At 37.9% G+C, this 16,375-nt stretch overlaps 1 protein-coding gene across 1 annotated transcript; it reads left to right on the forward strand.

Moving 5' to 3' along the window:
- The first annotated feature begins 196 nt into the window (after positions 1-196).
- Positions 197-15,784, forward strand: LOC139713866 (lipid scramblase CLPTM1L-like). The gene is made up of 15 exons (XM_071625568.1): positions 197-245; positions 1,411-1,597; positions 2,524-2,627; positions 3,543-3,729; positions 4,844-4,974; positions 5,361-5,433; positions 6,371-6,488; positions 7,855-7,949; positions 8,533-8,617; positions 10,367-10,470; positions 11,303-11,502; positions 12,617-12,707; positions 14,155-14,199; positions 14,826-14,941; positions 15,658-15,784. The coding sequence occupies exons 2-15, from the start codon at positions 1,418-1,420 to the stop codon at positions 15,734-15,736; spliced, it is 1,608 nt and encodes a 535-aa protein (XP_071481669.1). The 5' UTR covers positions 197-245; positions 1,411-1,417; the 3' UTR covers positions 15,737-15,784.
- Positions 15,785-16,375: the final 591 nt, after the last annotated feature.

Consider the following 16,375-nt stretch of genomic DNA (forward strand, 5'->3'; position numbering starts at 1 on the left):
TTTTAAAGTGCCCCCGCCCCCCACCCCGTTCTACATCCAGGGATGTCACAGCTTGTGGCCTACTTACCGGCTTTACAGTGGGGCTTACCGACCCACAGAACTCATTCTGTGTACCGACCCCGCTTCCCCGCGTCGCTGCCAGAGTAGCAGAGGGTTCAGTGATCGCGGTGTAAGCGCGCTACTCGCTATGCTACGACATACAGCTATAGAACTGAGACCCCGGCTCTTTGGCTGCCTTGCTAAAAGTAAGTAATGTTTCGAAACTACGAGAGATCAGTGCTTTGCCGTAAAGTGAGTACTTTGAGCGAGTGTATGCTACATCATGTGTCGGAATTTTCGTAAAGAGTGAGGTTTTTAATGCACGTGGATATTGCAGAATTAAATATTTTGAAGACCTTACACCGTGAAAGATATGACTGTTTACATGAATATGAATATGTGGGAACGTGTAAAACGTGCAGTGTCTTCAGGGTCTCGTGTTCATGTGTAATCTCCTTTTGACCTTGGGACCTTGTCAATGTAGAAAATATAGCCGTAGCCTAATTTGTGATGTTTGATAACGAAAATATTCACACCTGTACGCAACACCGCACATGTTGAGTTAGAGGCTCAAGAGCTGGTTAGCATATAGACTGTTGTTATCTTGTCAGGGGGCCGGGCGCGGGCGGGGTGCTTTTGCCCTTTCTGTGACATGAGAACAAATCGTGTGATGTGATGAGCTCAGCCCATCAAGCTCTGCCTCTAGTCTAGCCTTAACGTTAGTAACAATAAGATGAAAAAATAAGTGCAACTTCCTCCTTCTTGCTAGCAAACAGAACATACCGGTATTCTGTAAGCTGAGTTGAGAATTTCTCAAACACTAGTCTAGTGTTGATGTGAAATTGTAGGCATTTTTTTCCTTAGTCCAGAAAATGTGTTTTTCTACCTCTTGCAAATTGGTTCCATTTGCATATCTGATGATAAACAGTATTTTTTTTTTTTTTAAATTTAGGTCTATGACTTGCTCAGGTTATTGATCAGTGTAATTTACCTCTTAACACACCTGGTTAACATACCTGATTCTGCCTCTTGAGACTCTCTCTATTCAAAGGATAATATAACTGTCTGTGACGTGAATGATAAAGTGCAACTTCTCTAGCCTGAAGTGAACAGATCTAGCCAATACACTTGTTTAAAAAAAGTATTTTTAATGTCACAAGTTCAGTTCTGTAATTCAGCCACTCAGACTACAAAGTACAGAGCAAATTTCCTTTTTTTTTTTCTTTTTTTTTAAAAACATAAATCCCGTTTGTGATTGAGGGTTCATAGTAACCAAGGAAATGCCAAAGGTCAAGATCCTTATATTCTTTCTGTGGGAGAAATCTCATGATAACCTGTGCCTCATCATGACCAATCAAAATTTCCTGACAGCGCAGTCATGGCATCCATTGGTAAGTTCTTCAACAACGTCCTGATTGTACTCTTCCTGGGCTACCTGTGCAACGTCATCTATACCTCATACCAGCTCTTCAATCCACCCCAGTGTGACATTGCCAAGGAAGGGAAGAGCAAGTGCCTCAGCAGATATGAAAACAAAAAGTTAAAGTCACAACTACAGGTAACATTTATGAGCCATCTTATGTTGCTATAAAAATTCAGTTATGTCAGCAAGTTGTGTTGTTGTGGTCAGCAAGCTATGTTGCTATAAAAATAAGTAATGTCAGTTTTTCTTGTTTTCTTCTTCTTCTTCCATGCCCAGGAATTGAATTTACCCCAGTAAATCTCATTTGCAAGTTATATATTTTAAAGTCTGTACCGTTTATTTCCTATATGATATTCATAGACTTATTTTAGTTTGTACACATTTGGTTTCCCATTATCATGATTGTATGAAATTTATTCCATTATCTCAAAATTTGAGAAGTCTCTACACTAGCAAGTATGCCCTGCAGTTAAAACATAATTTTTTTTTTTTTGGTCAATATCTTTATTCTCAAAATGTGCAGCTGTTAAAAAAGGCTTTTTGAAACTGAAGGGTATTGATAACTCAGTGTATTTTGTAGTGTAGAAAAATACAGAACAGCAGTGGCAACACCACAGTGCCAGGGGTTTTATCATTCATTTCTAAAATGGAGTTATGGCCCTGCCACAGCCACTTCATATACAGGGCAGGTGCTTTCTAGATGTAATTGACCCACATTACCCAATACAGGAAATGATTGTTTTACAGCGTAATTGAAGTGATGCGAAGTTGAAATGGCAAATGCAAAGACACTCAGGAGGTGCTTCCTCTGTGAAAGTCACTATGAAGACAGAAGTTGGCCTTTAGTAGTCTCATGTCAGTGATTATGTTGTGGACAATATATTGTTGGAATCAAACAGTAACTACTAACCACAGTTGGGGTTCTGTATGCATGACATGTTGAGTATGTAACAGGCATTTACAATCAAAATATATTAACTATGCACTTTTATTGCATCTTCCATCACATTTTTCATCATGCCCTTAAAAATTCCACCTCTTACTATCGATATTTTGACCAGCTCAGAGTTTATACGTCGCTAAGCTCCGCGAGCCCTCCCAAGCTGAAGCAGCAGGACGAAATTCTTCATGTAAGCAGACTGAATACCACTGTAGAGACATCCTGGTAAGTGAGTCTCCATAACTTGTGACGTTAAAATGTACATGAAGAAGACTGGAGACAAAAATGTCCCCAAGTGATTTAACCATATGACTCTTGGGACACAGATAAGTATATGAAGAGTTTGTTCGCAAAAACCGATAAGTATGGTCTCTGTCATAAAGTACAAAATAGTACCTTTTAAATGATATGTTGGTCACTACATATAAAGGTATATTTTTGAAGTTATGGTCAAAAGAAGCAAACATTTTCTTATTATTCTCTTTATTTTTCTTGACCTTTAATCGCAAATATCTCCATTCGGCAAATATGGAAGTATCGGTTTTTGCAAACAAACTCTTCATATATATGTGTGTATGTATAGATGACAATGGCCCAAGAAAAGAAGATGAAACAACTTAAACAAAGAAGTCCATCTAAGCAACCTACCATATTGTACACAGCGATGTCGTTTTTATTCCACTTGCCCAAATATGGGCAATCATAAATCATAAAACTGGTGAAATATAGATGCTATGATCCTGAAGATGTTTGTCATATCAGTGATGTGTATATTGCCCTAACGTAAAATTAAATGATACTGATGGAAATATCTTCCTCTTTCTGCCATTCATAACAGAGGGCACACTCTTCTTGTGCAAAGTTGCCAATGTTGTATCCTGTTTTTCATGTTATCTTGCTTTAAATGTCCCAAGAAAATAGAGTACAGGGCCCAGCTGTATTTAATATGATTGTCGTAACTGATTTTTTTTTTCTCTCCCAATACAGAGAATCTTCTCTCCTCTGTCCCCCACCCCCATATGAATTTGCCAGAAAGGAACTCTCTCTGTCCATTTCTTCTGATTTAGAATGCTGATGTTTATAATTGTAATATCTATGAATGCTGTCTTTCCTTTTCTATTTCCCCCCTCTCTCTTCCAGGACAGTCAATGTGTCCCTACCCGCCAAAACTTGCCGGAATGGAAGCCTGTTTATCCACGCCTTCCTGCAGGCCTCTGGCTCCAACAAGCTTGAGCCTGACATGGCGTCCCATCGGACCTGGAGCCTTACCAAGTATTCTCTGCCCAGAATGGAGACCTTTAATTTGCTGAGTGAGGACGAGGCTGAGGTGCGTGTGCTTGCGAGGTTTTTCTCATTCTAAAGCAGGGGAATTTGATGAGTCATAGCAAATTGAAGCCTGTGGTGCTTACGTAATTCTGTGTGTTCTTGTTTGTGTGAACATTGCCTGTCAAAGTAGTGTAACGTTATGTTATTTACATGCATGACACTAACGGTGGCCCGGTGGCCCGGGGCCACCAAATTTAAAAAAAGGGCAAATTTGGTGGCCAGCCTTGTTCTCAGGTAAGATTCTGCTGAAATGCATGGAAGGTGAACTTGCGATACTCAGGTGAGTGCGAGACCCCCGGGTCTCTTGTCTGTTTAGATTTGGTTATACATTGAAAACCCACATAATGAATATGCTTCATGGCTGTTGTGATATTTCATGTTATACTTGAGACAATGAATTTAATAGTTCAGATTTTTTTTTTCTTTTAATAGTTCGGTTGGATTTTACCAGTACTCATTCAAAGTTTATTGCCCCAAGATATCATCACCATTAAGTGTTGTGTGTGTTGCAGTACCCACTTAAAGTTTAATGCTTATGTATACTGGTACTGCATACAAGTTTATGGCTACAATGCAGCAAAATTTAGCCATCAACCATTTTGGGATTCTTTTACATGTGATTTTAAAGGCACTGCTTACAGTTGGGAGCAGTGACTTAAAGAATGTTTGAGATATCACATTTGATGAATATATATGGTCATTTGTGTCAGAAAACATCCTACCATGTCAAAATTTTGCAATAAAGCCCAAAATGTAAGGAAATATCAGTATATTTCTCAGTATAAAGGCAAAACTATAGACAGTTTAATGTAGAAACATTTTTATTATAACTATTTTTCACTCTTTGTATATTTAACATTCATTATGTTGATTCAAATGTTTACATGGGTTGTTTCTATCCCTAACTAACATTTTAGAACTACACAACTGTATTTCGAAGCACTAAAGCTGGGTTTTTGTTTCATCTGCAAATGGTAAATAATGCCAATAACACTGACTCTTTAACTATTGATTTTGTATATGTTTGCATTCTGAGCTTCACAGAAAGAAAATATGATTTAATTTTCACTGACTACCATCATTTACATTTTTATCACACTTTGTGATATTTTCAGAAGGGTACATCCAGTGGAAAATCAGAAATTCCTGTCGCACACTGGAAGTCTAAAATTTACCTGAGGAGTGTCGTCGAGCCAGTAACGTTTCATCGGATGGAGATTCCAGCCGATGTTTACAGATTCTTGAAGTGAGTCCACACTACACTTGCATTTTTTGCTCACTTATTTTTCACTTTGACACAGTTTTGCGCTGGTTGTATAAAATTCTGACAGCTCTATTCTGAACTCTTCAAATCTGATGAGAAGAATCGCAAGCAACCAACTGCTCTAAGTTTTCACAGCAGCGAATTGATGACATCATACAATGTTCAGTTAAGAAATGAGTTTTGATTAACGGCCAGATATGTCTCGCTCATTGTTTCATTTTTTTTTCTTCTATGCTTATTATCTTATGTTTCATGTCAACTTGTGAGGAACAAATATTTTCATTGTAATTTTTTATATTAAAGTCATAGACCATTTATTGAGGAAACAAATTTTTGTGTCCTATGTATCACTATATCCACACGCACAGACTGTCTCCTCAGAATGATTACCTGCCAATTCTGTATGTGCACAAGCTATCGGAGAAAGCAAAAGATCTACAGGTATGTTGTATGTCTTTTCTATGTGATCCTCCATCATACAAACCTATCAATCAGTATATGAATTCACATTTGCATAAATATCAGAAATAAGATTTGACTAGAGGACTGAATTTTGGACATTGCTGTGTTTCAGTGGCAGGGTCTTTGGATGAAGATATAATATGTGATATATCAAGAATGATGTGAAGGAATTAGTCAGATTGAAAGGTCTGTAAGTTGTCTGGAAAAATACTGTTCCAGATTGTCTTCTGCCCTCTTTCTTTGTAGGTGGTATTTATTTATCTATTCTGTATACACTGTCTGACGCATAATCTGAATAATTAATGAGTGCATATGGTAGTGTCAGTTGTGATGTTTGTGGTGATTGAAAGGTTGATATTAGTCCTTTGGCATACAGTGCTGGTTACAATGATGAAGCTCTAATGGTTCAATTGAGAGTTTATGATTGGAGGCTGCTTTTAAAACATGGTTTGTTTCTTTCTTTTAATGAATTGTGCATGATATGAGTACTGTGATGTAATGAGCAAGGCTGTGGACTTTAAACTGGAGATCTGAGGTAAAATTCCTACCAGGTGGTTATGTCTGCAAACAAGCTGCATCAAGCACCGTGTCCATCTTTACCGAGGTGTAGAAATACAAGGATAATGATAATTGCAGCTGACATCAAAGAGACTTCTCTGGAAAGCTGGAGACCAAATGCTTTATTATCTGCTATGTTTCATCATCATTATCATCATCACCATCAACTCCATCATCACCATCATCAAGATCATGAATCATCACCATCATCATCACCATCATCATCATCATCACCATCACCACTATCATCATCATTGTCATTAATATCAGTATTATCAATGCTGCTTCTTTTATCATTACCGTTTTTATCACTATCATTTAGAATCTATTTCAAATGACCTCTTTTGACCCCCATCAGCCCATCAATGGAAGCTGCGAGAAGAAAGAGCTGACCATACATTACGCCCCCTTCTCCATCGGGCAGCTGAGGCTCTTCAGTAATCTGGAGCAGAGCACCCAAATGATGCGAGACCTTGGTATGAATTCACCTTTCCACAGATCATTCCTTACAACTCATCATATAGCTCCTATGTTCATACTTTTTTTTTCGTGTAAAATCTGAGCTCCTCAATTAAACAGCCACCCCATATGTGACTTGTCACCAAAAAAGCTAGATAAAAGTTGCAGAAAATCAGTGCTCTAACTGTGGTATCTTTAATCTCTCTTCAGACCCAAAGTATTTCCCTGACATGTAACTCACCTCATTTTATTTCCCCAAGTCCACTGCAGACACAGTTGGGCAGCAACCCATTAGTGCTAAAAAAAAAACCCATAGTTTTGAAAGTTAGTTGCATTTAAGCTTGTATGTAGAATGTGTGGTATGTACCTTTAGCTAAATTTGAAGCACTTGAGTAGCATGCTTCTGATGAAAACTGAAAGTTTCAAATATCAAAACATTCTTTAATGAGTACTTGCAAATTCCTACCAAAGGTAGTAAAGTTTGACTTTTGAGCAAAAGTCAAATTTCATAATTCTCAGCCAAATCACCGCACTTTCTCAGCTTCTATGGCAGATTACTGTTAGGGACAGGTCACATACAAAATCTTACCCCTTATCAGTTTTGCCTTGTAGACTTGGATGAATAAAGTAAATGTCTGACCACCATTCCTCTTTGATAGGGACAATAAACCTCTCTTCGAGGCTTCAGGAGCTATGCATTTATTGTCCAGTGAAAAGGGTATATTTGAAAAAAATTCAGTGTGCACTTCCAAGTTTATAGACTATCTGTGGCAGTTTGTGTTGGCTGCATGCCAGTTGGTTTGATGTGTTGTCAATGTGAGGATCAGCATTGTAGAGGACTGATCTACTGTTGTCATTTCATGGTTTTCATATGAATTGGAACAATGACTGAAACTTAGCTGACAGCAGTAAAAGATGCTCTGACAATATTGTTGTATTAAATGATTTGTAAGTTTTGTATGAATGTCTTTACATACTGTATATGCCGAATATTTCGCGAAGTTTTTAGTTTTCGTGAATTTTGCAAGTCAGGTGCTATTTGCAAAATTGAAGACACTTGAAAATATTGACTCTGACGTGATCCCGATGTGAACGTGATGTATGTGTGTACACTTCTCCGTGCAGTACAGGACTCCATGATCGCAAATTTAACCACTCGCGAAATCATTGGAATTCCTGATTCACGAAAATTTAGACTCGCGAACTATATGGTGTATGCAGTAATCAAGAAGCGCTTTCTTTGGGTTCACTGCACATTTGGGTTAAAAACTGCTCTCTGTCTGACATTACCCGATTATGTGGAGTCAACTGTACTTGTTTTGAATGCTCTGCAATTCCTTCCTATGCATTTTTGTCTTACCTCTACCCTGGTTCCTGATGTAGGATTTCACGATAAAGACATTGAGGAAGTGATGGGAATCTTCACAGACATTAGCTTGCTGATGCTGGGAGCAACTCTCTTTGTGTCATTTTTCCATGTGAGTATGATATGTGTACTCCCGTGCCTTGGAGATTTCGTCGCTACCCACAGGTTTAGCATGTGGCACGCTTAGTTCCCATAAACTCTGGGTTGATACCATAATGCTGTATTTGTCTTCATCCTATCTGTGCAAGGGACTTTGGACAGTCTGCACAATGCTAAAGGTTTTTTTTTTTTTGTGCCAGTCAGCACTCAAAGCACACAAAGAGTTAGGCTGCATTTTCTCTTTCAACGATTGTTAACTTTAATACTGTAAAACACAATATTTTCGCATTTCGCGGCATTAAATTTTCCCGAATTGGAGTTGACAGCCATTTTCGCAGCATGAAATTTTTGCAAGTTGCATCTAACATTCAATGCGTATAGTGTAGACAAGAACTTTCACGTGCATTTTAATTTTGTGAATCTTAACTCTCACGAAATTCTCAAAATTCATGAAATTAACATGCACGCGAACATTCCTCGTTTTACAGTACGCTTGCAATTTTTCTACACTAATCATATCGTATGCTGAGAGAAAAGTTTGATGGCCCTGCAAAGTTTGTCACTTCTAATTGCTCTTTTTTTTTCTCAATTTGCAGCTTCTCTTTGACTTCCTGGCATTCAAGAACGACATTTCCTACTGGCAGAAGAGAAACTCTATGGTTGGCTTGGCAATTTCAACTGGTACATGCCTGTAGGCCTACTATGGTCTCGGTAGAACCTTACCAGCAATACTGACTTTTCATGTCCTCTTGTTGGCTGTTCTATTTTGAATAAGCCTTGTTGATTTTGTGAGCGTGAAACAGAGAAAGAGAGGGAAAGTCTAACCCGATATTTCTAGCCAAGGAGTTATGTGTTCTTGTACTCCTACATATTGATGCAGTCAGACTGGCATACTTTTTATGCCTCCGCCAACGAAGTGGCATTATGTTTTCGGGTCGTCCGTCCGTCCGTCCGTCCGTCCGTCCCGTTTTGTTTTTGTCGATATCTCAAGAACCGTGAGGTGGTTTTGCATCAAACTTGGTATGAGGGTATATCCTGGGGGGATAATACTTTGTTTGGATTTTAGGGTCGTGGGGTCAAAGGTCAAAGGTCACAGGTTATTTTGTGAAAAAAAGGTTGAAATTTCATGTTTTTCTCCATATCTCGCAAATGGTTTAAGGTATCTTCATGGAACTTAGTATATATGCATGTACCAATGGGCAGTGATTATCTAGGGAAGTTTTGGGTCATGGGTCAAAGGTCAGGGGGTCAAAGGTCAAGGTCAACTCCTCAAAATATCACTACTTTCCTTATGTTTATGTAATGCCTGAAGGATTTTTTTTTTTTAAACTTGATGTATGCATGTATAACCCAATTTATATTCTGTGGGAAGTTTCTTGCCAAAAGGTCAAAGGTCAAAAGTCAAAGGTCAAGTGAAAGTGCTAAACTGCACTTCTTCCTCCATATCCTAAAAGTAACTCAAGGTATTGTCATGAAACTTACATATTTATGCATGTTCTACCTAACAGTGATTCTCTTTGGAACTGTGAGGTCAAAGGTCAAAGGCCAGGTTTAGATAATACTATTTTACCATTTGATACTGAAATTATACTTTTTCTCAATACCTTGAAAATTACTCAATGCATAAACTTATAAAAGGGTCAAAAGTCAAGTAAAAATCATCAGTTCCCCCAAATACCTGCACTCTGACGTTTTAATCATTCATCCAATTGAACCTAGTTCTAGGAAAGTGAACATTCAGCACATTTGTGGCAAACCTGTCATTTTAATATTTTGCCAATTGTGTGAAACTGTCATCACACATTGTCAAGACATTGTACTATAGACCTATTAGGAGAACCATGCATTATGGCGGAGGCATACACCAGTCGCCGTAGCGACATTTCTAGTTTTATTTTAAGACTGTATTTGCTTCCCCCGCCTCAAAATCATAAAGTTAGAATTTCCCAGTTTGTCAGGCATAGCATTGTGTTTGTAAATGTGAGTCTGTCTGACACTCAAATTTTAGATGCTCCAGGTCATCTCGGCAACCACGTCCTATTGAATCCAAGCCTAAAAATATGTAGGAAATTTTAAACTGTCATGGTTGCCTTTCCAGTCATGTGATGTGTGAGCTAACTTATCTTGTCATACTTTTGTGTCTGCTGGGTAGGATAATTTTGCATACTTTTAATTCTGTGGAACCAGAATATGAAATGATATCACATATGCAAAATGTTTGTGGGCTTTTATTCATGCAGTTCATGCTAGTTTCATGTTGCACCAAATGTGCAAAAATTTCCACACCTCCAAAATGTCCACTTCTACAGTACCGCGTGGAGAAAGAAGCCTGTCTGCGGATGTTAGCGCCTTGCAAATCACATACAAGTGTCGCAATCAAGCCTGAAGGAACATTTGCAAATTTTGAGTCGCTTTTCTGTATCTTTTCAGTGACATGGCGATGTGTGAGCCAGCTGATCATCTTCCTATATCTCATGGAGGAAGACACCAGCCTGTTGGTACTAGTGCCTTGTGGGATAGGTGCAATTATTGAGGTGAGGAGGAAGCAGCATTGAAACACATGAATCTCTCTTTGCCATATATGAAGCTGTTTGTATGATGCTACAGCTTTTTGACCAGCAGCCCAACTCTCTACAATCTCCAGCAATATGTTTCTTTCTTTTTTTTCAATCCTTCCAGTCATTGTATTCTTCAATTATAACCATGAAACAGATTCTCTTCTCCTCATCCGCTGTTGAGTTGAATTGCGTTGAAATTTCTTGGAAAATGAAAATACTGTTCGTGCGGATATTTTCTTGTAAAGATATTTTTGCAAATGGCACTTGGCTGATAGGATATTTTTGTGTTCTTGATTTATTGAATTTGTGTTTTGTGGTCAAGATAATTGTAAAAAAAAGAGCAAAAGACAAAACTTCAGAAGAAAGTGTGACTTTTCAAACAAATAGTTTTGTCCAAACATTGCTTGAAACTAGTACTGCTAGTATTTAGACTATACCAGGGAATGCTATTGGTATGTCTGTAGCATCTGGGCTCAATAGTTGCTGGATATTGCAATGCTAAGTGTGCTCAACTGGCCGGAGACAGTGTATGCAGGGCAAATTTGATGTTTTCATTTGCCAATATTTTTGTGAATTGTTATTTTTGCAATTGAGAGCTTATTCGCAAAATTTGCAAAAATGAAACCACTGCGAAAATGTCAGCATATGCAGTAATCTGTTTCTGTGATGTACATTGCCCTGTGTAATTTCATACTGCAGCTGATTGATCCATATTTCTGTGTGAGTGCAGTGAGTTAGTAGTGACAGCTGTGCTGGAGAGAGATTAACAAGGTGATCCGTTCTGTCGATCCGTCCACACATCCTGCAGGTCTGGAAGGTGAAGAAAGCTTTTAAATTCAGCATCTCGTTCGAGGGGTGGAAGCCCGTTGTTTCGTTCGGCTCCTCAAGTGATTCGGAGAGAGCCACAGCAGAGCTTGATTCCACAGCCATGAAGTATATGTCGTATGGTCTCTACCCCCTGTGTGCACTGGGTGCAATCTATTCTCTCATCTATGTGCCTCACAAAAGGTGGGTTGATGTCTGTGTGTATCTCTTTACGCTTTTTCCAGGTTCATGGCGAGATTTTTGACCGCACATCATTATTGCTCTGTTTCTGCTGTATATCCAAGAGGGACTTTAATATTTGACTAACGTATGGCTGTAGAATACAGAGGCTGTAGAATCCTTACAATTGTCACTTTCAACTCGCACAGCATTTAAAGAGAGATGAAACTTATCTATGCAGTGACTGCAATTATTGCCATGTTTAAAGGGGATGGCTAGTAACCGATCAGTGGGAATCAGTGGGAATGCTGAGGGATTATTGTTCCAATCCTTGTGGATTCATCTAAGAGTACATTATATATATCTATTGTTGTGTGAAAACTATATGTTTACTTAATGCCCCGTCACTGTACAGGCATGCTAACCTGGAAACATTGAACTGCACATTACTTGAATATGAGACCATTCTGAAGCAAATAATTTTCACACAACAATAGATATATAATGTACTCTTAAATTAATCCCACAAGGATTGGAACAATCATTCCCCAGCATTCCCACTGATTCCCTCTGATCAGGTACTAGCCATCCCCTTAAATTACTTTGACCGTGGTTTTCCTGTAGTCGAAAAGATGTGAATGAAGCGTTCCTTTTAAATGTGTCAAGCACATTGGAAGTTTTTAACGCTCAGTTGTATGTTCTCTTTGTAAAGATCTGAATTTATATTTCATGAATTCGTTATCATCTTAATTGACATGAAATTCATAATTTTAATTTATTGCATCATGAACTAGATCCTCCTCATTCAAATTCATGAAATTGGTCGAGTATGCATGCCCATGATTCAATCCAGTGCTAATTTACGTCAATGTAGAGCAATTTGTCAATCAGTTGCATTAGATCCTCTTCATGTTAGTACCTTTAGGAAGCATTAAACATTTATGAAAAGTAATGGGAATGATCTTTTAAATTATTGTACACACACACACACACACACACACACGCAAAATAAAACCCAAAACAAGACTGGTAGGACCTTGTACATGTTTGATGAGGGGATAGGAGTGAAGAATTTTCAACTCACTGGTTCCTGAATTTTTCTTTAGTTATTTGTTTATTTGTGTTTCTTCCATTTCAGCTGGTATTCATGGCTTATAAAAAGTTTGGTGAACGGGGTCTATGCCTTTGGATTTGTGTTCATGTTACCTCAACTTTTTGTAAACTACAAGGTAAGTCATTGCATTTATTGATGAGGTCAGTTTGTGCTTACATACCAAATATATTACTCGTTTACTACATGTTTCGGACTAATTGCCAAGTGTTAACAAATACCTGGCTGATCAAAATTTGTTTCCGTTTGAATGACAAATATTATTCTAGTGGAATAAATGCTGTTATAGTAGTGTATATGCCATTTGATATTAAACACAATCAGCCTAACTGCCTAGGTGTATTTGGAACTATAATGATTCTGAAAGGGGTAGGAACATTACCTTGGATTACCAGGGTGGTCCTCAACTTGAAATTTTAGCATGTTGCAAGCTCAGAATCTGAGAATATTGCAGAAATTGAATATGCGCGGAGCGTACACGATGAGTACATACTGTAGTACGCAATATTTTGCTGCTTATCTCTCTTTGTGCTGCTTACATTTAATGTTCTCTCTCATGTTTTGCACACAAATATCTAAAGTACCTGGTAGTTTGATGTTTCTTATGTTATACACATGTTTTGCACATTTTTGAATACTTTTACTTTGAGCTTGTTGCAAATTCTTGAGGATGTTGCATAGCATGTTGCTGGCTTTTTAGGATGTTGCACAAGAATTTTAGCATGTTGCAGCGACATGCGAAAACCCCTCGTGGACCACCCTGGATTACTGAATAGTGTTACCTGTATACTCTAGAGAGAAATTCCCCTCATTTTTTAATGAGATGAAATATATTACTGTATACGCTATAATTTTCGCGTACATAAATTTTCGCGAATTGCCGCTGTCACACATTTTCGCGAGTGGTTAAATTCGTGATTGGGGGACCAGAGAAAATATGAAGTGGCAAAGAAAGTGTGAATTTTCAACTTACTAGCAAATAAGAATGATACTAGTTATACACTGCATGAAAAAAAACTTACCAAACTCTGCGAACTAGTAAGTTAGAGTTCAACATTTTTGAAGTGGTTAAGTCCTTCGCGCTAGATTTCTGACGAGTGGTCCCCTTGCGATAATGGATTGGCTCTCTACAGTATTCGTAAGTAGACGTGGACATGCGTAAACAATCTTAGCCAGTATGGTCTGTTCAGTAAGCCGTGACATGGTATACTAGTACTGAAATGTTCGTATCATCAAGGCAAGGGATTCATTTTGGAAGGTAATATTTTCGCGTGTTGTTAATTTCGCGAATAGCTCCCGACTCGCGAAATTCGCGAAAATAAAACCCCCGCGAAATATATAGCGTATACAGTATATGTCATGTTCCTGGAAATATTGCTTGTGGAGCGTGGATCAACATCTTTGGCTTGGTTTGGCAGTGAACTTGACTTTGATATTCATTAGCAGTAATTAGCTATGTGTTCAGTAGCTTTATAATGATTAAAGATTGAACATCATTTCCCAGTAGAACACCAAGTAAAACATAACAACATCTTCAATCTTTCCCCTTTCTCTGTCTTCTCCAGATGAAATCTGTTGCCCACTTGCCTTGGAGAGCCTTCATGTATAAGGTAAAAATTATGCCAATTATGCAAATGGGAAAAACAATGCTTATGTCTACATGTATATGAATACATGTACATGTATGATGCCAACACTCCAGTGGTACCTACGTAAGTAGTGTACATTGCAGCAGTAGTGTAATTTATGTCAGTATACTTGAAATTATATGGAAAATTTCTAACATGTTTTCAGAGGTGATGTAGGTAAATTGCATGTTTTGTAGGAGTTTTAATTGTTTAAAATCTTTTTTCTTTTTTCATTTTTTTTTGTGTGTCTTCACTGCTTAGAGGCATCTGGATGATAGAGAAGTGTAGATAATAAGAGGTTCACATAATCCAGGTCAGACTGTACATTGTAGTGTCATGTATTGATGTCTGCGAGAGTGTATCACTTTGAAATGATAAGAATGAATAGATGAATGAAAGTCAGTCTATTTAATAGCAGGGAGTCATAAAAAAAGGGATATTGGTGCTATTGTGCAGAAGGGCAGAATTAATGGCTGAAATGGAACTCACAAGGCTCTAACAAAAGAAAACTTCAAAGAAAAATGAGATGTGCAAGAGCATAACGTGTATGGAATTGTGGCGAGATACTAGACAATGCAAATCACCATTTTTATCTTCTGTCTCCACAGGCCTTCAATACTTTTATAGATGACGTATTTGCCTTCATTATCACCATGCCTACCATGCACCGCCTTGCCTGTTTCCGAGATGATGTCGTCTTCGTCATATATCTTTATCAGAGATGGTAAGTATTTCTCATTTCGTATCTCTCATACTATGTGACCTGATTATTGTGTTGTTTTTAAAAAACAGTCTTTGCACATATTGTGGGAGAGTCACTAGATTGGTTTAAAGATAATTTATGACAATATTTTGTCATGACAAATTTTGTCACTCTATGCCACTTTCATATGATTAGAATATATTTCATGTATTCTGCAAATTTTGACCATGCGAATTCACACAACATCACATGAGCTATTTAAGAGACATCCAATAATGATTAATGCCAACAGGCATGCGTACCTGTCAACAGAACTGAACCTTAAAGCATGAATGTAATCAAGATTTCAATGTTTTTCAATAAAAAACTTTTTGAAGAATAATTTTGTAATGCATGGTTGGATCAGTGTTTTGCCATAATTTTAACAAGAACAATTGTACATTGCAGTAGCCCTTTGTATGAAATACCTTAAAGGTGGTTACATTCGCGCGAGTAATTTTTTGTGCTTGGCTGGGTAAGATCGCATGACCACCATGATTCTAAATTACGTGGAATCGAGACATTTATTAGTGGAATGTATGGCGTGAAAAAATGTTTTGGTGTTTTTATTTTCACGCTGGTTTTTGGTTGCACCAAAAGTGTGAAAATTTCCACACCGCGAAAATTTCCAATTTTACAGTATTACTTATGCTTGAGGTATTTATAGCCATGTACCATTATTTGTCCCCTCTCTGTAGGCTGTACCCTGTGGACAAGACGCGGATCAACGAGTATGGAATGTCATATGAAGAAGACAAAAAGGAACACAAAGACTGAAAGTTGTGCTTTCTTTTAAGTCTTGAGCAACTGTATTATTAGAGTGGCACAGATTTCTTTCACAGTATCGCAATCATTTTTTTATATTAAACTCAAGCAATAGTTTGACAGTGTGCCCATTCTGTGACATTCCAAGTGAAGTGATCATCATTATCAGCAGGATGATATTGCCATTATTGGACATGATCAGTTTAGACGAGGAACCCTATCAACTCAGTAGGCTCTGTACAGTGTAATATGCACAGTTTGTGCTTTTCAAACTATCTTGGTAGTGATAGGCTCCTGTTTGTAGATTTTGGGATGGTTGGCCCTGTTTGGCAGCCGTGATGTATGCAGGCATCATCTCTCTTATGTGTTGGTACAGAATTTGAGAGTTAGTTGACAATTGCACACACTCAGTATTATGCAAGTCATATCCAGTGGGACCTAAGAGAACACTTCTGCCTGTCCTTTATTATATTCAACTTGCCTAGAATGAAAACAACAACAACAACTCACCAAGCACTTTTTATGAACTTGTATGAAATATGATTTTCAGCCAGGCAAGAGATTTCTGTTTCTGAACTTCGCTCAATCTTACTCTCACGTTTCCCTGAGTTATTCAAGGACCATGTTAGGTAAATCCTATCAATAACACAT

Source organism: Diadema antillarum, unplaced genomic scaffold (genome assembly GCF_040938485.1).
Source record: "Diadema antillarum isolate AM-2024a unplaced genomic scaffold, OU_Dant_1.0 seq00002083_RagTag, whole genome shotgun sequence".
Taxonomy (NCBI): domain Eukaryota; kingdom Metazoa; phylum Echinodermata; class Echinoidea; order Diadematoida; family Diadematidae; genus Diadema; species Diadema antillarum.

Excerpts from the sequence above, each read along its gene's own strand:
- LOC139713866 (XM_071625568.1), top strand. The coding sequence starts at position 1,418 with ATGGCATCCATTGGTAAGTTCTTCAACAACGTCCTGATTGTACTCTTC. Across the intron at positions 6,489-7,854 it reads CCAAATGATGCGAGACCTTG|GATTTCACGATAAAGACATT; the intron begins GTATGAATTCAC and ends TTCCTGATGTAG. Across the intron at positions 12,708-14,154 it reads AACTTTTTGTAAACTACAAG|ATGAAATCTGTTGCCCACTT; the intron begins GTAAGTCATTGC and ends TGTCTTCTCCAG.